The sequence below is a fragment of the Otolemur garnettii genome, unplaced genomic scaffold, assembly GCF_000181295.1.
Source record: "Otolemur garnettii isolate 467f Iridium unplaced genomic scaffold, OtoGar3 scaffold00068, whole genome shotgun sequence".
NCBI classification, from domain to species: domain Eukaryota; kingdom Metazoa; phylum Chordata; class Mammalia; order Primates; family Galagidae; genus Otolemur; species Otolemur garnettii.
Window position 1 is genome coordinate 6,381,157 of NW_003852463.1, and position 14,179 is coordinate 6,395,335.

Sequence of the window (14,179 nt, forward strand, 5' to 3'; positions counted from 1 at the left end):
GCACATGCGTTCAGCATGCTGCGTGCCTCTCCGAGGGCGCCTGCGCAAAACACCGCACAGTCTTTATCCCTCCGTAGTCTCCTGGCTAAGGCTGACGCAGAGGGTAGGCAATGGTTGAAAAGGCCAAGGCGCTCATCCGCAGCAGCACCGCCCATCGCCGGTAGGGTGCGCTCTATCCAGTGTACGCTCCGCTCTCAGCCAGCCTGCGCCTGCGCAGGGCGTCCCAGGCGCCTCCGTGGACACGCCTGCTCGTTCTCGGGCTAAGATGGCGGCGGCTGCGGTAGCGGCCGCGGCCTTGAGGCGCTGTGGAGCTGCTGCTGCGGCCGCGGGGCTGCGTAGGCGGTAGGTGACGGGCCCGGAGCCCCGAATAGGGTGCCTCTGGGCTTAGCCAAGCGACACCTCGCAGACTCTTTCTCTGGAGGGAGGTAGTGCATCTGATGGAGCCAGTGTGTCTGCCTCCGTCACCACAATTGAGTGTTTTAGCTGTCGGGAGGCTGGCTCGGAGAGACCCGCTATGGAGAGAGATCCGATAAGCTGGTTTTGCATTGTGGGGTCCCTCCAGCCTTTCGAACACATGCATTCCCTCCTTTATTTATTTATTTATTTTTATTTTTTTGCAGTTTTTGGCCGGGCTGGGTTTGAACCAACCACCTCTGGCATGTGGGGCCGGCGCCCTACTCCTTTGAGCCACAGGCGCCGCCCTCCCTCTTTTAAAACACAAACTCAAACTATCACAAAGAAAATAAGGAAATACTTGGTCTCATTCCCTCATTTTCCCTGTGTGGCCCTTGGCCCAGAAAGGGGATGTGACATGTCCAAGGTCACGTCTGAATGGAACTTCTAGGAGAATTTGGACCCCTGCATTACTCTTCCACTCCCTACACCATCACTTAAGTCCACACTGTTTCCTTGCGTTTCCTCCTTTCCTGAGCCTGCCTTTGAGTTTTGCCTTTCAGAGACATCTGTGAACACTGGAAAGAGGGCATATGTAGGTTCATACCCTGATTTTACTTCTGGAGAAAAAGGCCTGCAAAGTTTGACCTCTTGAGTATTTAGAAGTTTTAGGGTTCATGGTGCTCTTGAAGTCTAAACGTATTTCTTAAAAATACTAACTTTGCAGAAGGATTTTGTTAGTTATGCCCTGTCTCCCCTTGTGTGCTTGAGCAGATGTTTTCCTTGAATGATTTGATCCTTTTACTTAAAACAAACAAACAAAAAACTACACCTATCTATGTCAGAATATGCTTCTTGGCCAGATGCTGTGGCTCACACCTGTAATCCCAGCACTTTGGGGGTTGAGGCTGGACTTCTTTTCCCCTCCCCCACCAAATTACCATGGTTGAGGGGGTTGGTGGCTCGGGCCTGTAGTCCCAGCTACTCCTAAGGCTTGAGGCAGGAGGATGCCACCAGGAGTCTGGTGGACAGAGTAAGACTGTCTCAAAAAAAAAAAAAAGGTTTGTTATTTGTTCATTAACTTGCCTTCTCACTGGGGTAAAGGGGTAGGAATACTGGTTATGGAGTGTATTTTCAAATTCCAGAGTATTCATGGGAAGATTTATTTTTTTTTTTTTTTTTTTTTTTTGAGACAGAGCCTCAAGCTATCCCCCTGGGTAGAGTGCTGTGGCATTACAGCTCACAGCAACCTCCAACTCCTGGGCTCAAGCGAGTCTCCTGCCTCCGCCTCCCAAGTAGCTGGGACTACAGGCGCCCGCCACAACGCCCGGCTATTTTTTGGTTGCAGCCATCATTGTTGTTTGGCGGGTCCGGGCTGGGGATTCGAACCCACCACCTTAGGTGTACGTGGCTGGCGCCTTAGCCGGTTGAGCTATAGGCGCCGAGCCGGAAGATTTATTTTTTATTTTCTTTTTTATTGAGACAGAGTCTCACTAAAGTGCTGTGGTGTCATAGTTCACAGCAACCTCACACTCTTGGGCTTAAGTGATTCTCTTTCCTCAGTCTACCAAGTAGCTGGGACTACAGGTGCCTGGCTATTTTTTTGTTGTCCTTGTCATAGTTGTTTGGCAGGCCGAGCCCAGGTTCAAACCCTCCAGCTCCTGTTTATGTGGCTGGCGCCCTAACCACTGAGCTATGGATGCCGAGCCTCATGGGAAAATTTAGGCAGTGAGCTATAGATAAATGTGTTTTCACCCCAAAGATTGATGATCATTCAGTAAGTAATTACTGGGCACTAATTACATAATAATAATCATAATAATAATGGTAGTAGCTAACTTTTGTTGTTGTTGTTGTTGAGACAAGAGTCTCACCGTATTGCCCTTGGTAGAGTGCTGTGGCATCACAGCTCATGGCAACCTCAAACTCTTGAGCTTCAGTGATTCTTTTACCTTAGCCTGTCAAGCAGCTGGGATCACAGGCACTAGCTACAACGCCCAGCTATTTTTTGTTGCCGTTGTCATTGTTGTTTTTAGCTGGCCCAGGTTGGGTTCGAACCTGCCACCCTCAGTGTAGGTGGCTAGCTTTGTAACTATTGTGCTATGGGCACTGAGCCAATAGTAGCTAACTTTCATCGAGCACTTCATGTGTAGCTTGGCATTGGTTTAAGTACTTTACATGGTTTATCTGAAAACCATCATCCCAGTCCTTTTTTTTTGAGACAGAGTCTCATTGTGTCACCCTGGATAGAGTGCTGTGGTGTCACAGCTCACAGCAACCTCCAACTCTTGGGCTTAAGTGATTCTCTTGCCTCCCAAGTAGCTGGGACTACAGGCACCCCCTTGCAATGCCTGGCTATTTTTTTGTTGTCATAGTTGTTGTTGTTTGGCAGGCCCTGGCTAGGTTTTAACCAGCTCTGGTGTATATGTCTGGTGCCTTAGCCACTGAGCTATAGGTGCTGAGCCATCATCCCAGACTTTAGAGGTAGCTGTGAATATTAACCTCATTGTAGACAGGAACTGAGGCCCTGCAGTGCTGGCAGCTGAAGAAAACAGTCTTTCTACTAAATGAATTTGCAGTTTAGTAGGAAAGACATTATTAGCAACTAATGACAAAATCATAAGTGCCATGAAAGTCATTTAATTTCAAGTGATGACAGCTTACTGTGATCAGCTCTGCAGCTAGAGTGGTAGGGCTTCACAGATTCCTTGATTCCCTGTTTGATGTTGTTTCCTCTGTTCTCCCAAATCCTCAGTGACAGTGCATTAATCTCTCTGGTAGCATCTAAGAAACTATGAGTTACAATACCACCATATCCTTGTAAAGTAGTCTTTTGCTTAAAACAAATAACACTTGAAGATGACTAGAGGTTCGAAAAATTGTAGTTAATCTGTATTCCACTTAATTGATACTCAGTCTTTTCTTTGTGACAAGCAGAATTTCAGTTTTGTAAGAGAAAAATGTGGTATAGCCCCTGTCTGTCACTTCTTGCCTATTTTAGGTGGAGTGTAATCAGAGAAATGTTTTTTTTCCTTTCTTTTTATTTTTTATTGAAACAGAGTCTTACTTTGTGGCCCTCAGAAGAGTACCGTGGAGTCATAGCTCACAGCAACCTTCAACTCTTGGGTTTAAGTGATTCTCTTGCCTCAGCCTCCCAAGTAGCTGGGACTACAGGTGCCTGCCAGAATGCCCGGCTTTTTTTTGATAGAGATGGGGTTTCACTCTGGTTCATGCTGGTCTTGAACCTCTGAGCTCAGGGCAGTCCGCCCCCTCGGCCTCCCAGGGTGCTAGGATTACAAACGTGAGCCACCACGACCCAGCCAGAAATGTTTTTTTTTTTTAAGTGATCATATGTATGATTATAAAAGTAACTTTCATGCTTAAAATTCTTCAGTGGTGCCTGGGAAATGACAGTTGTAATGGCTAGTAATAATATTTTAATGTAAGTTGGATTTTATTTATCATTTTATTATTTATTTATTTTGAAATAAGGTCTCTGTTGCCTAGGCTAGAGTACTTTGTGACGTGATCATATCTCAGTGCAGCTTCAAACTCTTGGGCTCAAATGATCCTCCTCCCTTAGCCTCCCAAGTAGCTATAGGGACTATAGGCTCATACCACCATGGCTAAATTTTCTATTTTTATTTATTTATCTATTTATTTATTTAATTTTTGAGACAGAGTCTCACTTTGTCACCCAGACTAGAGTGCTATGGTGTCATAGCTCACAGTAACCTCAAACTCTTAGACTCAAGTGATTCTCTTATGTCAGCCTTCCCAGTAGCTGGAACTACATGTGGCTGCCACAAAACCCAGCTATTTTTAGAGACAGGGTCTCGCTGTTGCTCAGGTTGGTCTTGAACCGGTGAGCTCAGGCAGTCCACCTGCCTCAGCCTCCCAGGAGTGTTAGACTTACAGGTGTGAGCCACAGTGCCCAACCTGATTTGTCTATTTTTAATAGAGACAGGGTCTCACTCTTGCTCAGGCTAGTCTCCAACTACCAGCCTCAGGCAGTCTACCTGCCTTGTTAACCTGAATTTTGAAGTAACTTGGATAAATGTAGGAAACCATGCACTAAGCTTGTAGAAGTGGTAACCGGCTCTTGAGGGAGGTGCTGGGAGGGGAACAATCTTCTAGCTTGCATGGAGATGTTTGGCTGCCCGGAGACAAGCCCTCAAGCAGCTGCATGTGTTACTGAGTTAAGATCCGTTGCTGGTTAGCAAGCAGGTGTTATACATTGGACATTTGTGGTGCAGCAGGGTGGGAGTTGAGCCAGGTGGGAAACAGCACTTAGTGATCATTGTATGATGCTTCAACCGTCGCTTGGGGCTCTCCTTGCAATATCTGAAGCCCCCCTCTTGCACTTATCTGTACCTTTAATTTGTGGTCCTGGCAGTTTTTTTGTTTGTTTGTTTTTTGCAGTTTTTGGCTGGGGCTGGGTTTGAACCTGCCACCTCTGGCTGATGGGGGCAGCACCTACTTCTTTGAGCCACAAGCTCCGCCGAAGAGTTGTTTTTGTTTCTGTTTTTTTTTTTTTTTTGTGGAGACTGAGTCTCATTTTATTGCCCTCAGCAGAGTGCCCTGGCTTCACACAGCTCACAACAACTTCCAATTCCTGGGCTTAGGTGATTCTCTTGCCTCAGCCTCCTGAGTAGCTGGAACTACAGGCACCCGCCACAACACCTGGTTATTTTTTTGTTGCAATTTGGCCAGGGCCGGGTTTGAACCCGCTACCCTTGGTTTATGGAGCTGGCACCCTACCCATTGAGCCACAGGCGCCGCCCTTCCTGGCTGGTTTTATTTGTGTGGCGATGGGGTGCCCACAGTGGGCACTGACAAAATAGCAACGAAGGTGGGATAGTGGCTGTGCACTGACAACTAAAGTTTCCTTTTATTTCATTTTCCAGTAGTATTTGGTCTTTCTCCCTTTGTTTTTACTTTGTCAGATCTATGGAAAATAGCCAATTAGTGCTTCTCCGTTAAGTGTGAAGTAAGCTAGACCCAGTGGCTCATGCCTTTTATCCTAGCACTTTGGCAGCCAAGGTGGGAGGATCATTTGAGGCCACAAGTTTGAGACCAGCGTAAGCAAGCTAACATGACCCTGTCTCTACAAAAATATAGACACATTAAGTTGTGGAGGTGCATGCCTATAGTGCTGTAGGCTGAGGTGGGAGGATTACTTGAGCCCAGGAGTTTGAGGTTGCAATGAGCATGATTGATCACACTACCACACTAGTCCAGGCAGCAGAGCAAGACCCTGGCCCCTTCTCCACCAAACAAAAACAGTGAAAGTTGTAATACTAGGTTAATGTTTTTCCAGTCAGAAAGCTTATAAAGACTGTAGGCTGCTTTAGCAGATTGGGGGACAATAGTTCACTTTCTATTAGTTGTTTTTAAGTATTGAAATACTTTTTTTTGGTGCTCCCTATCATGAAATACTTTTCAAAATGTGATACAGCTTATTTCTACAGAAGGAAACATAGCGGTAGGGTGCAGAAAAAGAGGAAGACTTTATCATATATACTTTTTTCCTTATCATTTTGAACCATGTGACTCTATTATCTAGTTTTAAATTTTTTTCTAGACAATAAAAGCCTATGATATTTACCTCCGTCACGCGTTAACTAAGAGTTTGAGACTCCAGGTCAGTGTTTTCAGCATTATTTAAATCTTAACATTACACTAATCTATAGTTAAATTTCTGTGGCATACTTATGTTAATCAAATAAAAGAGTTAAAAAAAAAAGAATATACTTAACTGTGCTTTGAACTTCTTTCAAAAATAATTTAATTTGTGATCTTTGAAAATTTTTGCAGTGCACCTAAAATCCTCTTGCAGCATCTCGGCACACCAGTGAAATTGACTACTCCAGGTCATAAATTATTATTATTATTATTATTATTTTGAGACAGAGCCTCAAGCTGTCTGCCTGGGTAGAGTGCAGTGGCATCACAGCTCACAGCAACCTCCAACTCCTGGGCTCAAGTGAGTCTCCTGCCTCAGCCTCCCAAGTAGCTGGTACCATAGGCACCTGCCACAATGCCCGGCTATTTTTTGGTTGCAGCCATCATTGTTGTTTCGGCAGGCCTGGGCTGGATTTGAACCGCAACCATAGGTATATTTGACCGGCACCTTAGCCACTTGAGCCACAGGCGCCGAGCCAAATTATTATTTTTTAAAATTTATTTTTTATTTCAAATTAATATGAGGGTATAGATTTTTAGGTTATATCATTCTCACTTCCAGGGTAAAGTTCTAGTTGTAAGAGTCCCTCACCCAGGGGGCGTGTTATACACCCTCACAATGTGCACATTAGGTGAGATCCTGCTTTTACCCTTCTTTCTGCCAGTAGTCCTTCCCTCTACCTCCTGTAACCCCGTACTAGACTATATTTATGTTTTATTGTTCTTATGAGCATAGAATTATTTGTATATTGATTTCATATTATTATGGAGAACATTGGATATTTATTTTTCCATTCTATGTTACATTACTAAGAAGAATGCATTTCAGCTCCCTCCAGGTAAATGTAAAAGATGTAGAGTCTCCATCTTTTTAAATGGCTGAATAGTATTCCATGGTATACATACACCATAGTTTTTGATCCATATGAATGGATCAATGCTAAGTTGCTTCCATGGCTTGGCAATGATGAATTGAGCTTCAGTAAACATTTGGGTGCAGATGTCTTTGTGGTAAAATGATTTTTATTCTTCTGAGTAGATACCTGGTAATGGGAATGCAGGATCAAATGGAAGGTCTACTTTTAGAGCTTTGCGGATTCTCCACACTTCTCTCCAAAAGGGCTGTATTAGTTTGCAATCCTACCAGAAGTGTAGAAGTGTTCCCTTCTCTCCACATCCACATCTGGTGTTTTGTGACTTTGTGATGTGGGCTAATCTTGCTGGGGTTGGTGATATCTTATTAATGTAGATGCAATTCTGTTGCTTATACCTGGATATACATCTGATTATCAAGGCTATGAATTTCCATTTGAGCTTTATCTGATTTTAAATTATTTGTAGATACTGCTTGTTTAAGTAGAAATAATGTAGATGAAAAATGAAAAGTCAACTCTAATTATTTTTATTGCTGTTATGTTTGAGACATGTCTTTAAATATGAGAAGTAGAAACTTAATTTAGAAGATTAGATCTCTTAAAATGTCGTTTATTTGTTTTCAAATGTAGGCTCTGTCTTATGATGAAGAATCCATACCCTATTGAGAAACATCTACATCAATTTGTGCAGAGACCTCTTTTCCCACTACCTACAGCCTTATGTAACAAAGGTAAAGTTTACCTCTTTCACAGTAAATGGTATTTCAGAAACTAATTGAACTGTGCTAAGATTTTGTGGATCAGAAAAGATGAGAATTTTCTACTTAGAACCCTATAAAAAGAATATGGAGAGTATTTTCTATCATAATGCCACACTTTACTGTAGTTATTTGCAAGGAAATTGTTCAGTAGCAATCTCAGTATCTCATATAATACATTTCCTGGAACGCAGAATTGCTCAATAAATGATTTCTGAAGTGAAAATGTCATAAAATGGGTTTATGTTTCAAAGAATCTTATGTATTTTAAATTATTGCTTTTCTTATTTTAGTAAGAATAACCCTAAAATCAATATGTTTCTGGCTTTCATTCAGATCTTGGAACATACTTTTTTTTTTTTTAGAGACAGAATCTCATTATGTTGCCCTTGGTAGAGTGCTGTGGCATCACAGCTCACAGCAACCTCAAATTCTTCGGCTTAAGAGATTATCTTGCCTTAGCCTCCCAAGTAGCTGGGAGTACAGGCATCCTCCGCAATGCCTGGCTTTTTTTTTGCAGTTGTCATTGTTGTTTTAGCTGGCCTGGGCCAGGTTCCAACCCACCAGCCATGGTGTATGTGGCTGGTGCCCTACCCACTGAGGTACGGGTGCTGTCTGGAACATAAGATTTTAAATATATTTTTTTCTTTTTTTTGGTCTAAATTAGTTATTACAGTTTTATTAACAGTCTTGTTGAGATTTTTTGGTCTAAATTAGTTATTACGGTTTTATTAACAGTCTTGTTGAGATACTTTGCCTCTCTATAATATTAGAAATAGTTATGAAGATGGGATTTGAAAATAATTTGAAATGTGCTGAGTGTGGGGCTGTATGCCTATAGTCCCAGTTACTCCTGAGGCTAAGGTGGGAGGATCAGCTAAGCCTAGGAATTTGAGTCTATAGTGAGCTCTGATTCTGCCACTCCACCATAGCCTGGACAGCAGAGCAAGATCCTATCTCAAAAAGAAATAAATACTAAAATGTGACCATTGTAATGTAGTTATAGAAGCTTAGATGTGTCTATGCATGTTCATGTGTGTATGTGTATAAATGTCTTCCTATATGTGGTTATAGAGCTGTTAAGTGTATGGATTCAGCCTATTTGCCTTTCTATCACTACCTTGAATACCTTCTGGTGGCCATACTCTGGAAGGGGCTGACTCTAGCTAACAGCCAAAGTTAAATCAGTGTAGAGACTTTATATCTTCCTTCTGTAGCCTGGGGTAAGAAGAGGAGTGCTTTCCTGCCATCTTGCCTGTTTCCTTGAATTAGAAAATAGTTTACACGTGAGTACATAAATAATGAATAACTCAACAGATCAGACTACTTGAATTGGACTTTTTAAGTTTTGTAATTTAACTGAATTTTGTGGTCATCTGGGCTTTTCACTTTGGAAATCCACCGATTTTGTCATTGATCCTGACTTTAGGCAGTACTAATCTATATTTTGGAGGATTTTATGCCTACTTAGGTACCTATTAATACCAACCCTAACAGAGAAAGATATTTAATGTAAGTCTTTCTATCCTTTTGTAACCTGACACTTTCAGGAGCATCTTTCTGGATGATGGACCTGGGAGTCTCTTTAAAAATAACTAATTAAATCCAATTTAGGGTATAATTAGAATGATCTTGTTAAATACCTTTTCAAATTTGTTTTTTGAATAGCTCTATTTATTGTCAAAAGAGAAACATTGTGTGGTGGTGGTGTCATACATTTTCATAATTTCTATAGCATATAGATTATATGCTCTTTTTTTTTTTTGAGACGGAGCCTCAAGCTATCCCCCTGGGTAGAGTGCCATGGCATCACACTCACAGCAACCTCCAACTCCTAGGCTCAAGCGAGTCTCCTGCCTCTGCCTCCCAAGTAGCTGGAACTACAGGCGCCCGCCACAACGCCTGGCCATTTTTTGGTTGCAGCCATCATTGTTGTTTGGCGGGCCCGGGCTGGGGATTTGAACCCGCCACCTTAGGTGTATGTGGCTGGCGCCTTAGCCACTTGAGCCATAGGCGCCGAGCCCAGATTATATGCTCTTAAGTGACTTTTTAAAAAGCATTATGACAGCCAGGTGCAGTAGCTCACACCTGTAATCCTACCATTCTGGTAGGCTGAAGAAGGTGGATTGTTTGAGCTCAGGAGTTCAAGACTAGCCTGAGCAAGAGTAAGAACCCATCTCTAAAAAAGATACCCAGGCATTGTGGCGGGCACCTGTAGTCCCTGCTACTCAGGAAGCTGAGACAAGAGAATCACTTGAGCCCATGAGTTTGAGGTTGCTGTGAGCTGTGATGCCACTGTACTCTACTGAGGGTGACAAAGTAAGACTCTGTCTCTAAAAAAAAAAAAAAACAATAGGGGAATGAGTGAGGGAGCAGGGAGAGGAGAGGAGGGGAGGTGAGAAGGGGTTGGGGAAGGTCACAGTGTATGGCACACCTCCTGGGGGCAGGACTAAGAGGGACTTTATCTAACAGGTGGAATCAGTGTAACCTAATCCTTTGTACCCTCAATGAATCTCAAGCAATCAAACATAAATAAAATAAAACAGGAAAAAAACCCCAAAACTTTTTTATGGTGGGGAGGGAGCCTGGTCAGCTTCCACCTGACAGATACAATGTAGGGGTATATGGCACACCTTTTGGGTGAAGTACTCAAATACAACTTGGATGCTACCTAACAAATATGACCAATAAACCCAATTGTATGTACCCTTAATACTAATCTAAAATTTAAAAGAAAAAAATTTATGGTTTTAACCTTCAAATATTTCTAAAATTTTTTTCTTTCTGCAGGTCTAGTTTTACTTAAGTGGGTTGAGTAGAATGAAACCAGATTTAATTCTTCAAATATTGCTAGAGTGTCTAATGTGTGTAGAAATTTCGGTTATGTATTATGGGCCAGGTGCTGTGGCTAACACCTAGAATTGTAGCGCTCTGGGAGGCCAAGGCTAAAGGATTGCTTGACATCAGGAGTTCAAGAGTAGCCTGAGCAAGATTGAGACCTCATCTCTAGAAAAAATTGGAAAATTAGCAAGTTGTGGTGGCATATACCTATAGTCCCAGCTACTTGGGAGGCTGAGGCAGGATAATTGCTTGAGCCCAGGGATTTGAGGTTGCAGTGAGCTATGATCATGCCACTGTACCGTACCCTGAGTGACACAGTGAGACCCTGTCTCAAAAAAAAAAGAAAGAAAGAAAGAAAAAAACAGAAAGCTACAAGAAATGATTACTTAAGAACCAGGGTTAGGGGCTGTGCCTGTGGCTCAGTGAGTAGGGTTCCGGCCCCATATACTGAGGGTGGTGGGTTCAAATCTAGCCCTGGCCAAACTGCAACAAAAAAATAGCCAAGTGCTATGGCGGGCGCCTGTAATCCCAGCTACTTGGGAGACTGAAGCAAGAGAATCGCCTAAGCCCAGGAGATGGAGGTTGCTGTGAGCTGTGATGGTACGGCACTCTACCAAGGGTTAATAAGTGAAACTATCTCAAAAAAAAAAAAAAAAAAAAAAAGAACCAGGGTTAGAAGAACCATGCTGTCTTTTATATAGAATGTGGTGGCAGCCCTTTCTTTAATATTTCATTTGAAAAATTGTTCCCTTATAACACAGATTTTCGGAGTAATGTCTTGGTAGAAATAGAGAGTTATAAATATTTTAAATGACATGCTTGGCGTTGAGATTATTTTTTATTGTTCTCTCTTTTGGGATTTGCCTGGTCACCACCTGATGTCTAATTAGGACAGTGACTTAAACAAAATGAACTGGAGTTTAGTTTCAGTTGGTACTTTATCTGGGAAATGATTTAACATCAGCTAGCTGGAACTGTAGGTCAAGGTACAAAAACAACTCTCAAATGTCAAATTAGAACCTAATGGTTAAGAAAAGCACTTCCATACCAACCATGTGTTTTGCCAAATATAATCTTTTTCAGATTTAAAACTGATGATTTATTATCTCTCCTAAAATATATGGAATGAAGGTTATCACAGAATGGGAAGACTGATCTTAAATCTGTTTTCCTATTACGCTTAGCACTAATAGGTAAGGATTGGCAGTATGCACAATGGCTAAGAGAGTCAACACTAGAAAATTATCTAGACTTGAATCCTGGCTCTGTCACTTCCTACCTGAATGACTTAGTTTCCTCCTAAAAAATAAGATAAAAGCAGTGTCTCCTTGGAAGGATGTAAGGATTAAGTGATGTACTTTATATCAGGGGTCCTCAAACTTTTTAAACAGGGGGCCAGTTCACTGTCCCTCAGACCGTTGGAGGGCCAGACTGCGCGGGATGAGTCGGCTGCTAAGCAGAGCAGGCAGCGGCGACAAAAACACCTGGCGGGCCGTATAAATGTTCTAAGCAGGCTGCATGTGGTCTGTGGGCTGTAGTTTGAGGACATCTGCTTTACATGTACAATGTGCTTAGCACTAGGCCTAGCACATAATAGGTACTTAATATATATTTTTGTCATTAATGTTATATATACTGCCGTCAACCTATTTAAATATACTGCTTAAAGATAGAGGATTTTGAGGATTTTGAGATAGATGATTTCAGCCTATTTAAATATACTGCTTAAAGATAGAGGATTTTGGGCGGCACCTGTGGCTTAAAGGAGTAGGGTGCTGGCCCCATATACCAGAGGTGGCAGGTTCAAACCCAGCCCTAGCCAAAAACTGCAAAAAAAAGAAAAAAAAGATAAAGGATTTCTGTTTGCTCAGAAATCCTCTATCATTTGTCTTTTTTTTTCTTTTTTAAATCATTAGCTCTCAAAACCTTACAAAAGGTTTATTTTCATAATGAATAATGAAAGTCTGTTTAATAGTTTTAAAACTATTAAAACTCTAATGCTTTTGTCCTGCAAGTTGTTATAATAGGAAGGTAGGAAATTAAAAGATTCTGTTTTCTCTTTCTTTATTGCTTTAATGAATTCATTCTCAGTTTCATCGTGGTCCTAGAAGAAACATATAAGAAAAGAGCCTGTAAAGATATGTGTTAAATATTCCAGAAAGTAATTTGCATAGATTTCTACTTACATGATTTTATGATGTTACTAACTATACCATTAGTCAAGTTATTTAATATCTCTCAGCCTCAGTTTTTTCATTTGTAAAATGGGAATAGTAGTTCCTTCTTTATCCACTTGTTAAAGGCATAAGTACATTTATAGCACTTGACTTTGTATCTGGCATGTAATAAGCAAATGCTAAATATTTGTAATAATAATACTATTACAGATTGGTAACTTTATTATCTATAAAATAATGGTGTCACTTTGGAAAGAAGAGAATGTAACATTTTACTGTATTGATTTCACAGTGATAATGATCTATGATTATGATAGCCACAAGCACCGAGTCACCAAGTAGAATATGTGTATGACTCCTGACTTATGATGTACCTTCCTACTTAAGTGTAGGATGTTGCTAGAATTTGTTGAGTAATACAACTATCTAAATAATCAGTGTTAATATAAAATTTTACATAGTTATCCTAAATATATTGATATATTTCTTTGTCATCTTATAAATTCTTATTGTGCCAGCATGGGTAATAAAGCCTTGTTTTTTCCAACTTTTCTTATTACTTCTGGTTCATAGTCCATAAACTTGTTTACTACTATTTTTTCTGGAATAACATTCTTTTCTTTTCTTTTTTAGTGAGATACATGTTTATTCAAACACAAGATACTCCAAATCCCAACAGTTTAAAGTTTATACCAGGAAAACCAGTTCTTGAGACAAGGACCATGGATTTTCCGAACCCAGCTACAGCGTTTCAATCCCCTCTGGCTAGGTATATTACTATTTTTATTTGCTTTTGCCAAGAAACATAAATAAAAACTGACTTGGAGTTAAGACATCCTTATTTGGCTTTTGTATTTATATGTGCATTTTATATACACTTTATATACACTTTATTAATTTTTTTGAGACAAGGTCTTACTCTGTCGCTGAGGCTAGAGTATAGTAGCCTCATCATAGTTAATTGCGTCCTCAAACTCCTGGGCTCAAAACATCCTCCTGCTTAGCTGTGCATTGTGGCGGACGCCTATAGTTCTAGCTACTTGGGAGACTGAGGCTGAGGTTTGAGGTTGCTGTGAGCTGTGACACTACGGCACTCCACTGAGGGCAGCATACTGAGCCTCTGTCTCAGAAAAAAAAAATAAGAAAAAAAAAGATCGTCCTCCCTCAGCCTCCTGAATAGCTGGGAGTATAGGCTTTCCCACCAAAAATTTTTCTATTTTTTTGTAGAAATAGATCTTATTCTTTCTTAGGCTGGTCTCAAACTCTTGGTCTCAGGGGATCTTCCCACCTCACCTTCCTAAAGTGCAGGGATTACAGATTTGAGCCTCTGAGCCTGGTTTACATATTTTTTTTAGTGTAGAGAATAATTTATTTTTTTTCTTGTAAGAGGTAAAGAAAATGAGTTTATAGTAGAAAACCTTTCTCCTGAAGAGTGATACATTTGAGAGCT

General features: G+C 41.2%; 1 protein-coding gene across 2 annotated transcripts in view; it reads left to right on the forward strand.

Moving 5' to 3' along the window:
• The first annotated feature begins 264 nt into the window (after positions 1–264).
• NFU1 (NFU1 iron-sulfur cluster scaffold) overlaps positions 265–14,179 on the forward strand; it is a 43,843-nt gene continuing 29,928 nt past the window's right edge. Inside the window, exons 1-3 of one of the 2 annotated variants that reach the window (XM_003793445.3) lie at positions 265–342; positions 7,584–7,684; positions 13,363–13,498. In XM_003793445.3, coding sequence (XP_003793493.2) covers positions 266–342; positions 7,584–7,684; positions 13,363–13,498 — 314 coding nt within the window. In that variant the 5' untranslated portion in view covers position 265. Of the gene's footprint in view, positions 343–7,583; positions 7,685–8,928; positions 8,998–13,362; positions 13,499–14,179 lie in introns of those variants that run through there. The other variant, XM_023515303.1, reaches the window with a different exon arrangement.